This window comes from Trachypithecus francoisi, unplaced genomic scaffold (assembly GCF_009764315.1).
Source record: "Trachypithecus francoisi isolate TF-2019V2 unplaced genomic scaffold, Tfra_2.0 Lachesis_group13, whole genome shotgun sequence".
NCBI lineage: Eukaryota > Metazoa > Chordata > Mammalia > Primates > Cercopithecidae > Trachypithecus > Trachypithecus francoisi.
Window position 1 is genome coordinate 110,637,394 of NW_022681458.1, and position 23,532 is coordinate 110,660,925.

General features: G+C 37.3%; 1 protein-coding gene across 3 annotated transcripts in view; it reads left to right on the forward strand.

Moving 5' to 3' along the window:
- The window catches only part of NCKAP5 (NCK associated protein 5), an 881,023-nt gene that overhangs the window by 317,525 nt on the left and 539,966 nt on the right, over positions 1–23,532 (forward strand). For 2 of the 3 annotated variants that reach the window (XM_033231708.1, XM_033231709.1), the window contains one exon: positions 19,753–19,816. In XM_033231708.1, the coding sequence (XP_033087599.1) occupies positions 19,753–19,816 (64 nt within the window). Of the gene's footprint in view, positions 1–4,757; positions 4,917–19,752; positions 19,817–23,532 lie in introns of those variants that run through there. The other variant, XM_033231707.1, reaches the window with a different exon arrangement.

Here is a 23,532-nt window from a genome sequence, read left to right on the forward strand (position 1 = left end):
TGCCATTGAGGTATATTCTTATCAAGATGTTATTCTTCTGTTTTATAAATAATACTATTATTAGACGTATGATGAAACTCTCGTGTAGTTGGTGCCAAAGGAAACAAGACAATGGGCATGTGCAGTGGGGACTTAGCTAGATAGAGCCTATCTTGTTTTTCTTGCTTGCCTTTAATCAGTGCTCATATTCTCTTAAAACTTCCCTATCCATCTTTTGTGGGCACTGTTTGTGAATTTCCTTCCTTTCTTCCTTTTCTTTTAGTGACAGTGTTTCTGTTTCTTTAATTTATCAAGGTGTCACATAACAACGTATTGTGCTAAAGACATTCTCCATTTGTGAGAGTCTCTGTTTGTTGCTGAGTTTTCCTTCCTTTTGGACAAAGTAGGACGTTGCTAGTTGTTTTCCCTTTGGTCTTCTGAATATATTTCAGTTTCTAACTTTTTCTGTTAATGCTTTTTTTTTCTTTTCAATGGCTTGAGCCCTTCTCCAAAGCAGAAATATAGTTTTTAAAATGGAATTCCCATCTCTGACAATATCCATTCTTTGTTGTGACATAAAACATTTTTAAACATTAATTTATATATATTTTTAGAGATAGAGTGTTGCCATGTTGTTCAGGCTGGCCTTGAACTCCTGGGCTCAAGCAATCCTCCTGAGTAGCTGAAACTACAGACTCACTGCCATGCCTGGCTCTGTGACATTTTGAATATTATACCTTTCTTGTATATAGATGCCTGCAGAATCCTTTTCTCTTTGGTTTTGTTTTCTCTTTTATCTTTTAGACAGGAGAACTTAGCTAAGAAACAGAGAAAACCCACACAGCCTTTGTGATCAAAAATAACATCGCTACAAATCTGAGTTTTATCATTATCCACTTAAAAAGTGCGTCCTTTCTGTACCTATTTAGTTACATGGGAAGTGATTTTTGCTAGAAGCCACACAGAGCTTTAGCAAATGTCTTTCTTCTGGGTTTGGGAAAATCACTGGAATAAAACTAAAGGGAACAAACTCCTCGGCAATTTACATGTTCCATTTGTTTTCTTGTAAGGTTTATTAATCTTTGATACATTTCTTTCAGAGAAATTTAGAGATCACGAGAGTGGTGAGTGTGCAGAATAACTTTTGGTTTTATTTGACACTGAGAACAGTGAAAAGCAGTTGTAGGTACCGTTAGTATTTTTTTTTTCTTTCTGAGGATTGACCCTGTCTGTTTACTGTTTCAGTGTTTTGTTGGATATGAGAGCCATCCTAATCATTGTTGTTTCAGAGCAAATAGCTAGTGAGTTATATAAATAACAGCAAGTAAATACCAAATAAAGCCTTTCAATGGAATGAGTAACTTGCTGTCTGTGTTATATCTTAGTTTAGATAAGCCTAGATCCTGGTTCATCCCTTCCAAAGTTCTTCACACATGAGCTAACAGAGACTTGGCTCTGTTAATTGTCACCTTCCCTAGGAACCCCTTTGACTTTCATGAATGGGCCAGATTAAAACCCAGTAAGATGCTAGGTAACAAAGGGTGAATATGTTGATTGGTTTTAAACATGTCTTTTAGTCTAGACAGATGTACTCATATTTCCATGTGTTTTCCTTTTAAACACAGTCATCCCTGGAAAGAGGACCAGTTTGGATCCATGGATGACTCTGTTGTAATCACTTTTACTCTTTAACTGACTTTGATTTTTCTCAACAAGATACTCAACCTCTTTGAGCCTCTGTTTTCTCCATTCTTTATTCTTTGAGCCTCCATTTCTTATCACTAAAATGAGGGTATTGTTCTCAAAGACCCTCATGTAGTAGTCTATGATTTATAAGATGGTTTGGAGGGAGCCTCGCAATATCTTTCCCTTGGACATGAGATGTCTCGCTATCTGCTCATTACAACATATTTGGAATGGTTGGCAGCAGCATCCCCTAAAAACTATGTAGAACATTAATTGATAAGATGCTTTATTATAAAATTTTGTACATTAGCAAAGTGAAGCCTGTCAAAACTCAAGAAACAAAGAAACTTGTCAAAGTGATTTCTAATCCTTTACCTGTAAAAACAAAGAGGTAACAGCTATTAATATCTCACTAAAAATGCATCCTGTATATGGGAAACTAGTGTTGAAGTTGGTTTCAGAAAAAGATAGCTGAGGGAAAAGAGGAAAATGGAAGGAGGAGGAATATCTTCATGGTCTAAGTAAACAACCACATTTTATAGAAGGAAAGCTGTCTGGAGCCTTTGGGTTAGCAAGAGTGAAGCCCTGAATTATATGTAAATAAATGTGTTATTACTGGATCAAGAAGGGAGCACTGAAGAGAAGAAGTTTGCAAAAAGCTCGCAGGGTGACCATGTAACATTAGAAATCAGCTGAAAGAATTTGAGAACCAGAAAAGCATTTGATTTGATTAGTACTGGGAATATTTCCTCTAGTGTTCTTTTCTCTAATTGCACTCTTCAGGTCAGTATCTGGCTCACTAATACTTTGTTTCTTATCTATATAGTTTATAAGAATAACTCATTTAATGCCCACAGCAATGCTAGAAGGAGGTAGGACATTAAGGCACAGAGAGTGTATGAGTGGAGAGAGGAGGTTATGTTATGGTAACAAATGACCTCCAGATCCTAGTGGGTTATAAACACAGTGGCATCCTTATCCAGATGTCTGTGCTGGGTCAGCTACTCTGCTAAGGTATGTGCACTTCAGGACCCAGGCCAGTGTCCTCCTTGACCATTGCTGATCATAATGTGAGAACATGGCAGATCTTGTCTGGCTCTTAGGGTTTTCTGCCCAGAAGTTATGTGTGCTGCTTCTATCCACGATTTATTGCTCAAAACAAGTGAGATGCCAAGTCTAATATCAGTGGGGTGGGGAAGTAAAATCTTCCCAACAGAAAGGGGCGGTGTGTGTTTGTAAATAAAGATACACTCCCACAGAGAGAGAGCGAGTAACTTTCCCTAGCCAGCGAGCTGGTACGTGGAAGAGCTGGGATTCCGAACTCAAGCAGAACAGTGTCTGACTCCCATGATGAATTAAAATGGATTTTGAGAGCTTCCCATGAAATTAATCGAGGTTTTCTGTGTGTGTGTGTGTGTGCGTGTGTGTGTGGCCAGATTACTGAACAACCATATGTAATGTAAAAATCATAACTCCAACTAGAATCATGTTGCTAGCATAGCGTTAAGGTTAAGAATGAGGACTTTGGTGCCAAGAGTGCCCGTGCCCAGGCGTAGCTCTGGGGCCTTGCGGAAGATACTTAATCTCTCTGTACTTTATTTTCAACATCTGTAAAATGGGGAAAATAATAGCACCTATGTCATGGTTGGAGTAAGGATTAAATAAGTTAATAACTAATGTAAAGTACTTGGGATGTAATTACTATATAAATTTAATCATTATCCTCTTTTATCTTAAATGTAAACAAAATATGTTCAAAGACTGTGCTCAGCACCAGACCTATCATCTGCCTTCAGGCACGATGGGTATCTCATATCCTTTAGGAAGTGGCTTTTTGTTAGCTCTGTGTCTGAACTCACTATTTGCTTTTCCCCTCTCTTGTGTTAAGATACAAGAAATGCCCTCATTTCTTACTTTGTTCTCTCTCACTGTGTCAGTGAAATAAATGAGAATTCTGAATGCTTAGATTTATTTACATATAAACAGAAAGTTTCCAATAGCCTGTTTTGACAGAATTTTTCTGCCTGGTTGTTATCCTATTTTTTTTTTTTTTCTACAAAAACATCTCCTGTTGTTTGCCCACCAATTGCTTTCCTGTTTTCTGAAACACTTTTACCTCTCTTGAGACCTTAGATGGTTACACATCTAAGAATTTTTTCTTCCTTTCAGAGTTTTACCTGGTGGAATATATATTATTTTACAGATTGGTTCCATTCATTTCGCCTCTCTTAAGATTCTAGGCTGTCTCTTATTAGATTCTTTTATTTTTCCCTCTGAAGATTCTCATTGTTGACTTTATTGTTGATTTCAGCTACTTGTCAAATCAGGTACTAATTGAATATTGTCCACATTTGGTCATGATTCAATTTTTTTACAAAGAATATAGGGAAGTCTGGCTTTCTCTTTTATTCTCTGGATTTTTACAATGGACATTCTTTTAAAAGGGTCTGTTTCTTGAAATCTTGTTATTTTGAACAGTCTTCCTGGTAATGGTGTGAAGGACAGGAATAGAACAGAAAGATACTTTCTAATTTGTTTGTGTGCCTCCTAAGACTATACTCTCTGGCTCTAATATTATACAATTTTGTGAGCATGTACACAATGTTTCATAGTCAACTTTTCTAGGAATCTGCACAGTATAAAATGTGCTGACCATGGAGACAGTGAGAATACACAGAAATATATAGACTTAAGCTGGTTAAGTGTTCTAGAGGGAAGAATGAAGAATGTGCTTAATATAAATTGTTAAGTCACAATAACTAGGAAGGGGTCAAGACAGCATGAAAAAAACAAGATGTAGGCTCAATGCAAGTAAAGTATTTAATGGCATACCTCAAATGGAGTTAATCTAATTGAAATGGATGCAAAAACTATTGAGTTCCAAAAAAAAGAGAGATCCGGTTATTTTTTCGCTACAGGTCCAATAAGGATTAATTAAGAAATATATAGAAGTGTTTTTCAAAGAAAGGATGGTGTAATAAAAGTATAAATTTTCCACCCATGTGGTAGACTCTAACAATTATTTCCTTCTCTTAGAACTGCCCCCATCCTATAAGGGACAGGACCACATCTGAGACTGTGCTATATGACCCTGCCTCCAGGTCAAAGCTGATCACTTCAGGGTGTGTGCCTCACCTATGCTATGCCAATCAGAATCTTACTCCAGGGAATTAAAACATGGAACTGACGGAGTGGAAACCAGGAGTTCCCAGAGCTCCAACTAGGGCATCGTTGGAGAGTCAAGTCAAGAGGTATATAAATTCTTGCTGCAGAGATCCCTGCCGCTCACCCACCTCTTGCTTCTCCTAGAGTTTGGTGGTTCAGTTCCTCCTGAAATACCATATCACATTCAATAAATACTTCCTCTTTCTTATTCTAGCCGAAGTTTGTTTCTGTTACTTACAACCAGGAGAAACCCAACTCATACAGTCCTGAAAAGATTAGAAACGAAGAATCTAAACAGGATACAAAGCTCAATGATGAAAATGACTCTGAAAGGAAAGTGAGATGGGTTCTGATATGTTATGAACTCGTAAACATGAATTGGCAGATGATCAGAGCATCAAATTACTCTTACCAAATGCTTTAGAGAAGGCTATTAAGTTGAATGGTTTATAAAAGTGAGTAAATTTATAGTGCTCCTGAGATTTAATAATGGCTCAGTTGGGTAGATACCTGAGTTAATGAGGACTTGGTTATGGGCGGACCAGTTTCAAGACCACAGGTCACCTAACTCCTTACACATACAAGTGGCCAACATATGCTCCAATAATGGGGCAGCCAGAGAGTATATACATGTGTTTGCAAACCATCTCCACTCTGGAATATGAACTAAGTCAATATTCCCCTGATAAAGCACTGAGGGAGCATCTTATACTGGGTATAGCAGTAGACTTAGTAAAAAGAATATGCAAATGAACGTACGAAAAATGTGTATGGCTGAGATTATGTGTGCCTGTGGATGTTTAGCTCTCAAGTGTGCCATTTGATCACGCATATAGTCATCTTGAACTCTTGAGAAATGTCGTGTTAAAGAAGTTCCTTTGATTAAAAAAAAACCTACTTTGCAGTAAAGAGTTTATAGCTCTAGAGTTATAAATTTTCATGTTTGACATCTGACTTCTGTGGCTCTTAACTTTTGTAAAATGTGACGGCCATTTCCTCTTTGAAGTCTTCCTTGATTCTCCTGGTCAGAATCAAACACTTCTTCTGCCCAAAGGACATCACACTTTGCTTGGAGCACCCATTGTATCTTCCCAAGCTATGTGTATATGTATATTCCTATAGATGTGGATTATGTGCAAACATACATAGTTGATAGATTTTATATTAAAATATATCTGGTTGTATTAGTTTGTCAGAGCTGCTGTAACAAAGTACTACAGATAGGGGGTGGCTTACACAACAAAGGTTGGTCTTGAAGTTCTGGAGACTGAAGTCCAAGATGTATTGACAAGGTTGGTTGCCTCTGAGTCTGTTCCATGCCTCTCTCCTGGCTTCTGGCGTTTGCTGGCGATCTTTGCTGTTTGTTGGCTTGTAGAAGCATCACCCCAATGTATGCTTTCATGTGGTGTTCTTCCTGTGTGTGTGTGTGTTTGTCTTCAAATTTTCCCTTTTTATAAGAACTCCACCCCTGTTGAATTAGGGCCTATTCTAGTGACCTTATTGGAAATTGATTACCTCTGTAAAGGCCCCTGTCTCTAAGGTCACATCTGCAGTACTGGGGGTTAGGACTTCCATGTATGCATTTTTGAGGGACACTTTTCAACTCATAATGCTGAACCACAGACATGTTACCTGTATTCTGAGACCGAATGCTCCTTAACTGCAGGGACTGAGTCTCACTCATCATTGTAGTTTCCGTAGAACCTAGCAAAGGTCCTCCAACTTAGTAAGCAACATAATATTTGTGGAATAGATTGATAGCTTTTCAATCTAGCCTAAAAAACACCTTTTTGGGCCCGGTGTGGCGGCTCATGCCTGTAATCCCAGCACTTGGGGAGGCTCAAGTGGGAGGATCGCTTGAGCCCAGGAATTCAAGATCAGCCTGGGCAATGGAGCAAGTCCCTGTCTCTACGAAACATTTTAAAAAAATGAATGGGGTGGCCGGGTGTGGTGGCTCACGCATGGTAATCCCAGTACTTTGGGAGGCCGAGGCAGGTGGATCACAAGGTCAAGAGATTGAGACCATCCTGGCCAACATGGTGAAACGCTGTCTCTACTAAAAATACAAAAAAATTAGCTGGGTGTGGTGGCCCATACCTATAGTCCCAGCTTCTCGGGAGGCTGAGGCAGGAGAATCACTTGAACCTGGGAGGCGGAGGTTGCAGTGAGCCAAGATCGCGCCGCTGCACTCCAGCCTGGCAACAGAGGAAGACTCCATTAAAAAAAAAAAAGAGCAGGGCATCGGAAGGGCATGATGATACACACCTGTGATCCCAGTTAGGGAGGCTGATGTAAAAGGATTGCTTGAGCCCAGGAGATTGAGGCTGCAATGAGCCATAATCACACCACTGCACTCCAGCCTGGGCAACAAAGGGTAACCCTATCTCAAATAATAATAATAATAATAAAATCACCATTTTGTTGAGCTGAAGGGAATGTTTTATGTATAAACTTTCCTCTGTGACAGTCCACCGGGGATTCCGTCAGTACCTCCTTCAACTCTTCCCTTTGGAACTCACAAACTTTCTTTTTCTGAGCCTAGATGAATGGCTGACGCCTCCTCACAGATACTATGTTGGGGTCTTTGTCAAAACAGAGACAGAATGAGATTTCAGAGCCATACGTAATTGAAAGTTATGAAAACTAAATTAGTTGTTATGTAAGAGCTATTGTCACCCCCCTTTCCCCACAGGTATGTAATGCTCCTTAGGAGATGATTAGCATGTTTGATTAGTATATTTTTTTTTCTTCAAGAATTCCCTTTCCATATTAAGCTACATATAGTTGATCTGTTTTGAATGTTACCAAAATTGATGGAACAACTGGAACATTATTAATAAAATTCTGTTGTTTTAAAAAGTTTGTCTTAATTGTTAGAGATAATACAAACCTAGATTTATTTTAGTGGAATTTTAAAATTTAAGGAAGAAATATCAGGGTGGCAAAGTGGGGTTGCAGAAGGGGTGGGGTATACCTGGAAACACAGGGAATTCCAAGTTTCTTAGAAAGCGTGGCAACATAAGGAATACCCATTCAGAAACCCAGATTTTCCATCATAATTAAGAAAGTAAGTGGTTCTTCAATGATTTATAAGAAGTATATATCTCAAGGAAAGCTTTTTTTTTTTTTGAAGTGTTTGACTTTACACTCAAGGAAGAAGTAATTGCTAGAGTTAAGATTAGAAGTATCTGTATTAAAATTAGGGGAATTTTTGATCTAATATGTATTGTAGAAACATTTTAGGTAGGAGTGCTTTGGGATTTCACTCTGTACCAGAGAGGAGGAGGAGAGAATGGGTTACCTTAATTCAGTATTGTGTTAAAATCAGGCTCTTCCAAGTTCATCAAAAATTTGGGGATGAAAGCTATATTATTCTAATGAAAGCTGACAGTTCCAAGTAGAAATAAAAAGGAGAAAACCCAGAAGGACAAATTCACTTCTTCACTGGATATTTATTACCAGTAATATACGGAGCGTCTAAAATGTACAAAATGCTAGACCTATGACTGTAGTAGTAGGGATTACAGGTAGCTTGCATGGTTTTATTGGTTTATTTTGTCCAGATCTGGAGCATGGGATTAATTTCTGATATTGAATATGAGTGAAGGCGTTTGTAATCTTGCCTCAAGTCAATGAGACCATTTTTGTTCTGAAGTGTGACCTTTCAATTATTAAGGATATGTTCATGCCCTGGATGCGGATGCACAAAGACCACAAAATCATAGCCTTCTAGGGACTTACCTCCCACTAGGGAGATAAGTAGGTAAGAAGGCACTTATTACTTAATGGACTGCATGAGTGACTATATGGATGGATAAATGAATGAATGAATGAATGAATGAAAGAAAATCTGGGTGTAATTCGAGGCACTGTTCTTGAGAGCAGAAAAACAATTTTGAGAATACATATATAGGATAAGGATGTAGAGAGCTACTTTTTAATTTTCCAGAAGCTCCGTAAAGCTCCATAAGGATAAGCCTGTGGTAAACAGACCTTCAGAAAGTCAGGCCACTAAAATTAGGATTTTTGTTTGTTTGTGTTTACTATTTCTGTATTCCAATACACTGAATTCTTTAAAAAGTCTCTGTGTTAATTTGTGGGAGGATTGGGGTATATTCCCTAATTGGCATAGTGCAATATATTAAACTCTCATGCTTTTCCAAAGTCGGTGAGTTTTACATGCCAGTCCTGTTGAGTTTCCTGCTGACCGACCTCACTGCACAAAATCCTGTGAAGATCCACAACTTAGAACACACTTTCAACTTACTGACTTTTATGCTTTATGGATGTTAATAGAGTCTCCTAAAGCATACAATCAGAGTGATTTTGTTGCTGTTTTAAAGTTTTGGGGGCAACAGTGATATTACGTATTGGAAAAAAGTATGTAAAGACATTTCTTTCATATGAGTTGTGGCTCTAAAAGTTTCTCTAAAATCTGCTCTCACCCGAACTGTCAGAGGGGATGAGTAATTAAATGATCTGCTGTGGAAAGGCTAATTAATTTAACCATTACTCAGGGACTGCCGCCGCTGGTCTCCCCATCTGCCCACATGACAGGTGCACCTGGCACTCGACATTGTCATGGCCTGTGCGGCGGGTGACTCCCCAGGGCGCCTCTGTGTTGGGAGAGAATGGGTCTTGGCCTCCTCAGAGGAGCAAACCTGTTCTCATGTGCGTACCAGATCGCCACCGGGCTCTTATTCTTGGGACCCACCAGAAATGGGGAAGGTTGATGATTAATTGAATCTTCTGTTTAAGATTTCAGTGTATGACCCTGTGCCCCAAGGAATAAATGACAGTAATCATCTATCTAATTGCAATATAGACATTTGGTGATATCTTCACAGGGAAACGATACAGGGTGGAGAGAGATGTTAACTGAAACAAAACCTATGCCTATAGGTTTATATTGGGTGTTTGATTCGTATTTTTCTTCTACTTCGCAAAAATGAGGATTTATAGTACTTGGAATTCAGTGTGTTCCTGGGTTTTCCCATTGATTCACATTAAAATGGTCAAATATGTGTTGTGTCCGTGGAGACCCCAAATTCTTGCATTATTTGTGATGACCTCCCTAGCAGTAGAGACAGTGGTAACAGGCAATGGTAGTTACAGAGGCACACATTCTAACAAATAGGATTATAGCTAAATATGGATTTTTGTTGCTATTTTACTTATTTGTAAAAACATGAATGGCCATATTTAAATTTTTGAGCAGTGGGATAATAGGCATTCTTTCCAGCCTGCATGAGCAGCCTCCATTTATCCATGGGAGGCAGGCATTGCTGCATATCAGGAGCCTCTGGGGGCCCTATGACCTTTTTAGAGATCCACGAGGTCAAAACTATTTTTATAACTATTTTTTAATAAGAATACTAAGATGTTATTTTTAAAGAGTTTTTTATAAGAATTTTTATAAGAATACTAGGAATTTTATAAGAATACTAAGGTGTCATTTGCCTTTTTTGTTCTCATTCTCTCATGAGTATACAGTGGTTTGCCAGAGGCCACCCCATATGTGACATTGCAGCACACTGAATGTATGAATAGAAGCAAATATGAGAATCCAGATGTCATTTTTGTTAGCCAGATATTAAAGACTTTTGCAGAAGTATGAAACAGTGCCACTTGTTTTATTATATTTTTGAAAATTATAGTTAATTTTATAATTATGTTTATGTTAACCTTTAATAGAACTGTTATTGCTATTTTGAATTAATATATATTTTTAAGTTAATTTTGGAGATGGTAAATGTCAGTCAACATAACTGACAAAAACAAAAGCTCTTTGGGATTCTCAGTAATTTTTTTGCAGAGTGTAAAGGGGTTCTTAATCCAAAAAGTTTGATTAACTTTTGTATCATAGAGATGATAATAATACCTACCTCATGGGATTCTCTGAGGTTTAAGTATATCGTGTCAGGTGTTTAGAATAGTAGCTGACGTATCAACTATTCAATAAATATCAGCTATTACGATTATCTTTTTAAATAGAAAAGTAAAATAGGCCCATGTCTCTCAAAGAAGTGACCTGGAATAAAATCCTGGCACCAAAGTGGCAGACCTTGGTGCTGAACAAAAGTCTAACAGCATTGCCTTCAAAAGACTTAATGAATTTAGAGAATAGCATAGAACATGTAATAGACATTCTTCCTAATTAAAATATTTGTGAGGACAGATCTGTTCTTGTATGTAATTTGTTGCTGAAAAGTCTGAAACTGAAAAAATCTTAGAAATAGCAGAAATTGCCTTCTTATTTAAAGGAAGTCTAGATTTGATCTTTTGATAAAATAGTCACCTACCGTGTTTTAAAATCTGGCTTTGAATACAGAGTGTTGTACTTACTGCGTCTTATGACATTGGTGTGTAGGCATGTGTGTAGGCAATCTTGAAGTCTATCAATCTTGAAGTCTTTGAATTTGAAACTGTATTATTATTTATGTTTATTTCTCAGACCCTAGAATGGTACCAGGCCTGTAGTAAACTCACATTAAGTGTTTGCTGAACGTGTAAACATTTCCATTATTGTTGGATTATATCGTTTCAGTTAGCAGAATATTCTGAATTAATAAAACCCTATATAGGTATATTTAACACATAAACATAAGTAAGTTTTAAATACTTTATAGAATCTTAACCTAAAAATCAAAACTAACATGAACCTAGAGTTTTGTAGGGAGAGTATTATGGGATTCTTTAATATTGCAATATCTTTACCACAGTAAAGGAAACTGACTTTCGATTGCTAAGATGCCCAAGAAAATTTTTCCTTTTTAAATTCATATGTAAGCATGGTGATTTGTTATACTTTATTTTTTTACAAAGATCAAGTGATTACACAAATCATCCTACATGTTCATCAAATCACAGAGTATTTCACATTGTCACAAGCTTGCTTGATGTGAGCTGGATCCATACCTTTTAAGCGCATTGCATGTATAGGGTATTTGGGACCATGAGATTTACAATGAGTAGAAATAATTATTTCCACTTACACTGAGTGCCCTTGCTGTTCTTCTATCAGGGCATCCTCACAGGGGCACCATCTGCCCGGTGGAGAGTGGGGCACACAGCATCTCCATTCTCTCCTATTCGGGGTGGGTGCAAGTCCTGGGCTTCCTGAAGAGTGGCAAGGGAACATTGATTTGTCTCCCAACAGGCGTGCCCTGGGACACTCATGCAACAGATGGCTCTGTAGCACCCTGCAGCCTGAGGTCTCCACACGTCACAAACTGAATATATTCCCCCTCTGCAAGTTGCTTTCTCTTTGGGGGAATGCTTTTTGTTTAAATATGCAAACCTTGCAGCTCTTTTCTGAATTTTACAAATGCCAACATCCTGTTGACTTCATTGGGAACACTATTTCCATGCGCTTAACTTGCAGAGGCGTCAGTGGTATTCTGAAGAATATATAAGAATATAGAAAACATACAAAATGTTGTTTTTTGTGATCTTTAGTTCAGACAGTCTGGGGCTATGTTGAAGGGTTTTAGAAACCTGGAACTAATTCTCCATTTGAATATAAAATTGAATAAGAAGAGTAGCTCTGTTTCATTCTTCCTGGAGAGAAAAGTTATCTTTACATTTAACTGTAAGAGAAGTAAGTACTGTGGTCTCTTGTTTCATCGTGCGTATGTTCTTTATATTCTTTTTTTATACCTGTTCCATAAATAAGAATCCACAGCTCTTGATAAAATAGCCCTGTGCATTTGTTTGGCAATCATAAAGTCAATACCCACTTCATAATGAGCTACTGGCCTTGCCACAAACACAAAACAACACAATGATGCTTTGCAGAAGCACAGTTGTCTGTTTCCAGCCGACGAACCGAGGTCTTTAAAGAGGAGCAAGGGTGTATGTGTATGTGAGTGTATTTAGTTTGTCTTGGGCAGCGTGCAAATCCAGCATTCTTTATTTTCTACACAAAGCTGTTTGTAAGAACTTTGAATTTGCATGAAAAAGATGCTAGTCCCAGTTGGTTTCGCACATATCTTGGGACCATGGGGGTTTGAAGATATGTCATGCCAGGAACTACTAAACTCAAGGACAAATTAGATTCTGTGAAAAAGACAGGACCATTTATTTTTAATATTTTGATTGAGTTGATAATTTGATTCCAGAAATAACATCTAGAAATCCTGAGTATTTTATCGTAGAGGTTTTTACCACGTCAAGAACTTCACCACTTCCTTAGTTTTAAAAAAGAAAGACCCTTTCATACAAAAATAACATTTTTCATGCAAAAATAAAATACAAATTCTACTTAAAAACAATCCAGCTGATGTAAAATGTACACGCAAGGACTTGAAATATTTGGAATATACAAGTCACTGAACCTAAAGAAAGAATCTCTTGTTTGTTGTGTTTTAGCATTGGAAAACCACTTTTCAAAGGGGATATAATCCAGAAGCCTAATACATAAAATAGCTCAGAGTTGGAGTACTTTTGCTGTCGTGGGACTGAGCTGCCACTGGCTTTGCCCACTGACTCCATGGGAGGACCCTGAACTGTCCCTCGGACCCCTGAGGGATCTCTGTTGGATAATCTAATAGGTTGCATTTCCTGCATAAATGTTTTAAAACAGTTATGGAGCATGGTCCCCAAAACACATTGTGTTTGCTGTTCTTGCAAATTCTGCTCCTTAATCACCTAGCTGCCCTGAGTCAGGGTAACTTCCAGTTGTCTACACCTAAGCGGTTTCCCCAGTTTTCGATATGGAAGGCTAGGAGCCAGGCTGGGGTTGGGGATTGCCTCCCCCGTGGCCTACACTACTATGAAATTTTCCACATTTGCATCACCTGTTTCCACATGGCTGTTTGAATTTGGGCATTTTTCCATTCATGTGACGGTAGGTCAGATATAGAATGGTGTTTCTAATTTTTATGTATTTTACTCTCTGTTTCACCAAATCAAGTGGCTATAATGCTGCCCCTTTAGAGATAGCCCCTTAATGTTGATTCGTTCATTTTCTTCCTTCTTTATTGAATGCCACAGAATATTATGTGTGGACAGTCTACAAAATTTCATGACTTATTAATATAGTATTTTCCTTTTTAAAAACTATATAATGACTAAAACCATTAAGGTTTTCTTTCAAATTGAATTAATAAGATTTGAGAAGCACATTACAGTGTGACAGTCCTAATAGTTTATACAGGCCATCTCTTTTAAGCATAAAGTAATGATGTTCCTAACATTTACACTGTATTAGGACTCTTTTATCATTTAGTAAGATGATGGGGATAAGATAGACTTTTGATCTGTTCCTGGAAATGTCTCTTTTATGTTACACTGCTCTTGTGAGAAATTAACATACCATTAGCATATATATTAAATCTTTCTCTGAAGCTTCAATAATTAGGAATGAGGATTCAAGGCAATTTTCTAGAACATTCTTACTGTCCTAGTTCTGTATCTGTCTTTCAGTTGAAGTGCTCAAAGTTTGGTCCTGGGACCCTGGGTATCTCCAAGAACCTTTCAAGGGATCTGCAAGGTCAAAACTATTTTTGCCCTAACGCTAAGATGATATTTGCCTTTTTCACTCAGCTTTCATGAGTGGTGTTTTCTAGAAGTCACATGACATGTTCTGTCATAACAGACTAAATGCTGACGCAGATGTGAGAATACACCTGTCTTCTATTAAGACAGACATTAAAGATAGTTGCAAAATTCTAAAGCAGTATCACTCTTCTCACAAAATTTATTTTTTCCCTGTATTTGCAAAATGTATTTTTGTTTTGGAATTATTGTTTAGGATGACTTTTAATAAAAATGTTTTACTTATGTTGGCATGGGTTTATTGGCTTTTTGGTGATTTAACAAATATTTTAATAGATTACGTTTTTATTTATATGTCATAAATATTAATAGATAAAAACCCATAACAACAAAATCTCTTTGGGATCCTCAATTTCTCTGCATACAAAAGGGTCAAATATTTGAGAACTCAGTACTCAAATATTTGGGAACTACTGTTCTACAGTCCCCTCATTCAGTGCTCTTACTTCGGAATTCACTCTGTTGAAGCTTACTCAGATATTTACCTGGTGGTCTATGGAAGTTGTACTTTTCATAATTTTGGAATGTATGTAAAAAAGCTTTTGTGGTCAACTAGAACCAGAGGATACCCTGTGGGAATCAGGGTGTATCTGTGCAGTGTACCTGCATTATGTACTATGTCAATGCAAAATGGTAATATTATTTACAATTCTGTTATACTAGGCAAGTTGGTATTAGATTCTGTAACTGATTCCTCATTCAGCAAGTCACAAATATTTATTTTGTTCCTGCTAAGGGGCCTTAGTAGTTGTTAAAGACATGAACTAAATCTCCACTCAGGCAAACAGCTGTTACAGTAAGATATTAACTGCACCACAACTGACCACCTGCAAAAATGAATGGATCATCATATTTGGTTGCTACTTTTGTGGTCAAGGAGGAATTTATGGTCTTATTTAGAGGAAAAATATATTGAATAAACAGTTGAGTAAAATATGAGATAATGTGTTTAATATACTTTAGATGAGAAGTTAAATGTCTCCATGTTTCAGTATACAGAGAAAAGAGTGTGGCAAGTGAATTCAGGTATTGGTGTAGGAAGTTAATTATCATTAGCATCAAAGTAGCTTCTGGTATTCTGGCAGTGTTCCTGTTTTTTTGCTTAGGTGGGACTAATAGGGACTTGTTCACTTAGTGATTATTCAGCAACCTGTACTCTTATGATTTCTTAATTTTTCTGCATAGTTTATACTTCATTTAAAAAGTAAAGAGAAACTTTTAATTTTTTTTTTTTTTTTTTTTTTTTTTTTTTTTTTGAGACGGAGTCTCACCCTGTCGCCTAGGCTGGAGTGCAGCGGCGCGATCTAGGCTCACTGCAAGCTCCGCCTCCCGGGTTTACTCCATTCTCCTGCCTCAGCCTCCTGAGTAGCTGGGACCACAGGCGCCCGCCACCGAGTCCGGCTAATTATTTTTTGTATTTTTAGTAGAGACAGGGTTTCACCGTGTTCGCTAGGATGGTCTCGATCTCCTGACCTCGTCATCCGCCCGCCTCGGCCTCCCAAAGTGCTGGGATTACAGGCGTGAACCACCGCACCCGGCCGAAACTTTTAAATTTAAAATATCTCTGTAACCTGTTAAACTGTTTGTAGTATGTACTTAAAAACGTTTGTCCAAAGACTCGTTGCTTATAGTGACTTCCTATTTTGCCTTAATTTACCAAAGCTTCTCAGTAGGTGCCTCTCACGTCCAAGGCAATGAGTCATTTGATGCTGATTCTTCCGTTGGTAAATAATATATCCTTTATCTTTCTAGTAATGTATTATTATAATGTTTTAATAAAAATAACATGAGTCATTTGGTTTTAAAAAATACACATTTTGAGAAGTTTTTAGATCAAAGTAATACATGCACATACTTTGGAAATCAAATGCAATGATAACATCTATAAGAGGTACACATCGCCTTCCCCGCTCTACATCTTACTCCTCTGACACAGTCACTCGCCTTTCTTCTAGATCTGCTTTCTAAGTTTTGCATCCTTGTATCTAAATAATATGCTTGAACTTCTGTTTCTAGATCACTTTTAAACATTATGTATTATCTTTCCATTATGGAAGATAAGATTTTAGTGTTTCTGCACCACCTGTTTCTCTATGCTTCCCTTTCTCTAATTTTTTTCATTAAAGAGTAAATTAATTTAGTTAATAATTACAATGATAAAGTAAATGTCATTCACAGCTGAGTCTAGTGGAAGCTTAGAATTACATTTCTAGAATAACTTCGTTTTTTCTAGCATGAATAATTGCCACTTCCTACCATTGCCCTAGATTTTCATGTTCCAATTTCTTATCTTAAGCTTTAAAATAAAACTCAACAACTCTTCTTAATACTTACAAACACATAGGTAATTTACTTTGATTCAACTTTGTTTTATTCTTGGAGTCATCCTCCTGAGGCTCTCCATCCTCTTGCTGCAATCCAGATTGGTTATTCTCTGGATTCCTACATAGCTGTTGTCCAGGAGTTTACCAAGAAAAGAAAAAAAAAAAAAAGAAAAAAGAAAAAAATTCCAATTCTTTATTGGATTTCTTGTTTCTCGTTACCGAGTCTTGCTTTTTATTTGGTAGAGTTATAAATCTCAGTGAAAAAGAATTTATTATTTGATATAGATTTGGACAGTGTAATAATATTAAGTCTTTCAATCCATGAATGTAGTATATATTTCTTTCTTTCTTTCTTTTTCTTTTTTTTTTTTTTGAGACAGAGTCTCACTCTGTCGCCCAGGCGGGAGTGCAGTGGTGCGATCTCCATTCAGTGCAAGCTCCGCCTCCCGGGTTCACACCATTCTCCTCAGCCTCCCTAGTAGCTGGGACTGCAGGCACCCACCACCACACCCAGCTGATTTTTTTGTATTTTTAATAGAGACGGAGTTTCCCTGTGTTAGGCAGGATGGTCTCGATTTCCTGACCTCATGATCTACCCACCTCGGCCTCCCAAAGTGCTGAGATTACAGGCGTGAGCCACCACGCCCGGCCAAATGTGGTGTGTATTTCTATTAATCTCCTTTAATCTTTCTTAGCAGTGTTTTGTAGTTTTTAGTATGGCAGTCTTGCAAATCTTTTGCTAAATGTCTTTCCTAAATGTTTTATTTTTTGACATTATTATAAATAGATGCTTTAAAATTTTATTTTCCAATTGTTTGTTGCTAGTATATAAAATATAATTAATTTCTGTTCATCAGCTTTTGTCTCTGACTTTGCTAAGTTCACTCATAAGTTGTGTAGTAAATTTCATTGGATTTTCTACTTAGAAAATAATGTCATCTGTAAATAGAGACAGTTTTACCTCTTCCTTTTTGATATCCATGTATTTTATTTCTTTTTCTTATCTTCTCAAACTGTATATGAGATTTGCTTCTATTTGCACTTTATATAAATAGGAAATAAAGTATATACGTTTTGTATTTGCTTCTGTTACTCAACCACATATTTGTGCTGTTCTGTACATTGTCATGATTAAGTGTAGATTATTCCTTTTCAGTGTTGTATAGTATTCCAGCATGTAACTGTGCTAAAGTTGACATATCTGTTCTGTTGTTAATGAGTGTGTGCATTTCCAGCTTATAAAATTACTAAAGTGCTACTATGAACATTCTGGTACATGTCTTTTGGTGAACATATACTTATATTTCTGTTCACTTTAGACCTCAGACTGGAATTGCTGGTTCATAGAGTATGGAATATGTGAGTCTCCTGTTTTCTTTGACTTTATAAATATTTGCTAGTGTTACCTCTATACTACATTTTTAACAGTTTCTGAGGAGAGAAGAGATAAATTCATGTGTTTAATTTTCATATTAAAACAGAAGTCACTCATATCCTTCTTTTTCAATTATTTGTTCCATTAATTCGTTCTTTTTATTGAACTTCTTTGATCTGTTCATCAGGACTTGAGTCAGAGAACACACATGGGCTTTCTGCCTTGATTACTTGGCACATGGCTTCCATCACTTAGTGGCTCCTTCCTGTCTACTCTGTTGCCCCTTCTTACAGGTGTACTCACAGGTCCTGCCACAGGCTCCCAAAACTTGTACACCTGGAATGTCTCCTAGTCTAGTCACTCTGGAATGTCTCCTAGTCTAGTCTCCCTTCTTCTAGTCTGTGCCTTTAGGTATTTATTCAGAGAGAACTTTTTCTATTAAAAGACTGCCCAGCTGCAGCCAGACAAAAGCACATGTCGTCTTGGTAGTCATAGGCACTTCAAAGATCCAGGCCCTTAGGAGAGAAGAGATTTTCACTTCTATTTTCCCCAGTGGAAAAATTTCTGGGGATTGAACTGCATCCTCTATGTTTGCATATAGTCGATCCTGTGCAAAGGGAAGACTAAGGGGCGAAATATCACTCAAATAGTTTCTCATCTTGATAGTAGTATAGTAGTAGAAGAATATCAGGGGAAATCCTTACTAAAGCTAACATTTTAAAATTTTATTTTAAATATTTTAGGGACCAGAAGAGTTCACTTACCCCTATGACATCTATCAACTATTTTAAAGAACAATTGAAAAGCTGTCCAAAATGCAGACATCTATCACTTCACAAAAGTATTCTTAAAATGTTGGTGAATATTGGATATATTTTAAGTGAAACTAGAATTATAAGGGATCTAAAAATGAATCCCATTGTTAAATAAGGGGTACTAAAATAAATAATCTGATTTTTAAATCTACATTTTTATATTACTTACACAATGAAAAAGTGATAAGCAGACTTTTTATTTAGACTTTGAAGTAAGGAAATCTAAAATTTGATTCCAAAAAACTACTACATACCAGCTGAGGACTCAGTGTATTAGCCTTTTTGGACCTCAGTTTCTTCATCTATAAAATGGGCATAGTGAAATCACCCATGGGATTGTTGTCAGGCTCAAATGAGAACAGATGCAATGCCCAGCATGGTGCCTATTATGTAGCAAGCATGCAAATGATTTTCTATGGTTATTTTTTAAATAGTAAGGAGTTATGTTTTGTTTGCTTCTTAATATTATTGGTGTGGAAAGCAACAAAAGAAATAAAAATAATTAAAATTGTATAAGCGAAGTTGATAGAGAAAAGACAACTAAAATATTATAGCCACGAAAAATGTATTTATGAGTGATGTATGTTGATGAACTAAAACAAGGCATCTACTCAGCATTTAACATTTATTTGGCTATTGTAAAATCTATGGCAAAAAAGTCTTCCATGACACTCAATGAAAACAATGCATTCATGACCAGTTTAAATATTTATAGAAAGTATAGTGGAGGAAGTGAGCTAAACCAAGGAAGGAGTTCCTCTAGAGACCTCAAAAGAATGTTTCATGGCCATGCCAGTGTCGCCTCTACCTTGAGAACAGTCAAACTAATCATGTGCTTTTGTTTCTCCAGGGAGAAGTTGGCAGTGGCCCGACTACAGCGAGAAGTTGCCCAAAGAACAAGTGAGGGGGCCATGGTAAGTCCTGACTGCCGTCTCCTCATTCACAACATCCAGAGGTCTCTGGCTTGAAAGCTGCTTTGCCTCATTAAGGATATCTAAGGAAAATATTTGCTTGCAGCAAACTTAATGATATTTTGGCCAAATGATGTATTTATAATACAATTTGTACAGCTCTGCCATTTGCCATCAGAGTGAGAGATATTAATTGAAAAAAAAATGAGGCTTTAAATAAGATGTTCACATGTCCAAGGATTATAAGGCTTTGTTTTCTGAAGGTCAGACTTCCAGCAGTGAGCACAATGTCCACAAATGAGTAGCAGTTCAACATAATTCAGACCTCTCAGTTCTTTGGATTTAAAAAACAAACAACAGCCATCTTGGTGTTCTGAAAAAAGAACACCAAGATGTTTGCTAATGTAATTGTCTTTATTATTTTCCTTCTCTTCACTATTTGCAATATATTTTTCCTTGTCCTTTTCAGCTTGTGCCATTTGGAAAACTGATGTTTCCTTGTGTTTTGAATTGTACTAAAAATCAATACGGTTATTTTGGTCCATAGCAACTTCATTTTACAGACTGTGTTTGCCGAAGTATCTGCCTCTGTGCCACTTATAACATCAGAGATGACTGTCTGGGGACCTGGGGAATGCATGTGTGGAGTAACTGCTGTTGCTACTTCTGAAACGAAAATACAACACCAGATTTATTTTTTCCCCCACTTATGGCAAAACAATGGAATGTATGCAAGTTTTCAGTAAAAGAATTAGATAAGTAGCACATTTTTATACCCTAAAGGCTGCTTCCATTTGATTTCATGAGAGTTAATTGACAGGCCATCCACTGAAAAGGGTAAGAGATTTGCAAAATGTGCTGGCCTTATACTTCTGTCAACAGGGAAATCAAAGGGCTAGAGTAAGAGGCCAAATGTTGAGTGGGGTCTGGAAGGCACAGTGGCCCATGAACATGCTAAAATACTTAGGAAGGTGATCACAGTGTTTATTTTGCTAGGGATCTTAATGCAGAAAGAATCTTGAATGTTCAAATGATATGAAGAAACATTCATACTGGGTGTGGTGGCTCATGCCTGTAATCTCAGCACTTTGGGAGGCCGAGGTGGGCAGATCACCTGAGGTCAGGAGTTCGAGACCAGCCTGGCCAACATCGTGATGCACTGTCTCTACTAAAAATACAAAAATTAACTGGGCGTGGTGGTGGGCATCTATAATCCCAGCTACTCAGGAAGCTGAGTTTTGAGAATTGTTTGAACCTGGGAGGTGGAGGTTGCAACGAGCCGAGATTGTGCCATTGCACTCCAAAGACCCTGTCTCCAAAAATAAATAAATAAATAAATAAGAAAACATTCACCTGCATCTTTGAGCAATGAAATGGAAACAGGATGGAGAAAATAAAGGCCTAGTTGGATGGTGGACTGAGCATTTCCAATCTGAACTTCTTACTACATTTCAAAATGTTGATGTGGTAGGTCATTCTGTAACGTTTCAGTCTTTTGTTTAGGACTAGCTCCTGCTCACCACTTCGTCAGCGATGTTCTAGTTGAATATGAGGAAGTAATTTGACTTTCGTAGGTCAGTTTCCTCACCTTTAAAATGGGGAGGTGGGAATTTTGTGATTCTTTTAACTTAGTGGATCATGATTTTAAGCATTTGCTCGTGTGAAGTTTTCATGGTATTTTCATGATATGAATCTCTTTCTGGTAATCACTAAATGTTATTTAAGCTCATAGGAAGAACAGGCCTTGAAAGAATGAACTTTTAGTCTTTCTCACTCTGACATTGAATGTACTTGAGTTAAAATGATCTCAGACAGCTGTCTAGTCTTTTACAAAGACAAAAACCCCTTTTTAAAACATTATAGAAGTTCAGTGTAGAAAATACACAGAAAACACGGGCACAAGGACGACCCCAGTTGCTCAAAAAATGACTTTGGAAAAGTTATGAATGTTTCATTATTCTAATTTTAATTATGCTAATGAAAAATCACATGTTTGTATTGATTGCTTTGGCAATGTTTATCAAAAACCATTTATTATGTGCCCAGCACTATTCTAGGCACTGGAGAAACAGTGAACACAGGCAAAATCTGACAGCTTACAGTCTAGTGGTTGGTGAGACAGATATTCAATGTAATTAAAATGTTAGGACATAGAAGCAGCTATGAGAAAATAAAAGAGCAGGGTAGGGGAGATTGGTAGTTATAGGGGTTCACCATTTAAAATAGAACATGCACAGTATTGGGAGGCCATTGCGGGAGGATCATTTGAGCTCAGGAGTTCGAGCCCAGCCTGGACAACATAGTAAAACCCTGCTCTACAGAAATATAAAACAGTAGCCATGTGTGGTGGTGCATGCTGTGATCCCATCTACTTGGGAGGCTGATGCAAGACGAGCATTTGAACCCAGGAGATAGAGGTTGCAGTGAGCCATGATCCTACTACTATATTCTAGCCTGGGCGACAGAGCAAAACCCTGTCTCTAAATAAATAAATAAATAAATTAGAACATGCATAGCAGAAAATCACTGAAAAGTTAATATCTGAGCAAAACCTGAAGGAGGTGAAGGAGTTTTTACCATGAGGATTTCTGGGAGAGGGGCATTCTAGCAGGGATATCAGCAAATGCAAAGGCCTGGAGTGCCAGGGGAACTGCATGCTGGCAGGGCTGGCTTGAAAGGAGTGAGAGGAGAAGGTGAGGAGTAAAAGAGAAAGCAAAAAGTGATGGGGGGTGGGGGGTAGGGAGAGTAGGGGGAATGGGTGCACCCTCAAGGTCTCAATGGATCCCTGACTCATGCTTTGAGAGATGGGAACCATTGGAAGTCTTCTAACAAGGCCTAAGTATTAAGTGATTGAACTTAATACTATTCATATTCTTACCATCTCCCTTCCCATTCCGTGATTTGTCACATTTCAATTCCTTGGAGACACCATAAGCCCTGACTTTCATTAATTTCTTTATTTTAGCTTTTCTTGCTCTTTCTCACTGACTTTTTCTCCCTGTTCCTTTACATAGTCAAACTCCTCTGAGTTTTCTATTTAATTATATGCTTCAGCTTTTCCACTCCTAGAGTTCATTTATTTCTGAAGTCCTGATTCTTTAAGTATCTGACAGCTCCTAAAAAATCAGGCTGTTCTATTAATCCTTTAAATTTAATTATTGCTGTTACAAGGTTTGTTTCACAGAACTTTTGTTACGTCTATAGCAGAAATGGAAAACAGTTCATCACAATAGATCACCATATGTATTTAGAGACTACTGTTGATAGTTTTTTTATGTTTTTATTTACATGAAAGGAAAAATGGTATAGAAGAAATTATATAAGCAGTCTTTACAGAAAAGCTATGTAATTAAATTGAGGCTGATATTTATTTTTAAAGTTATCAACAAACCTGTTATAATCAAAATCTTCAATACAAACCATGCCCTCTTTAAAATTTGGTTTTATGCAATAAATCTCTACACTTACAAGTTTTAAGATAGTCCCAAGGCAGCATTTTGAGAGGTTTATTTTACATTATATTATATTATATTATTTATTTTTGAGATGGAGTTTTGCTCTTGTCGCTGAGGCTATATAGTGCAGTGGCATGGTCTTGGCTGACTGCAACCTCTGCCTCCTTGGTGAAGCGATGCTCTTGCCTCAGCCTCCAAAGGAGCTGGGATTATAAGCACTCGTCACCACGCCCAGCTAATTTTTGTATTTTTAGTAGAGATGGG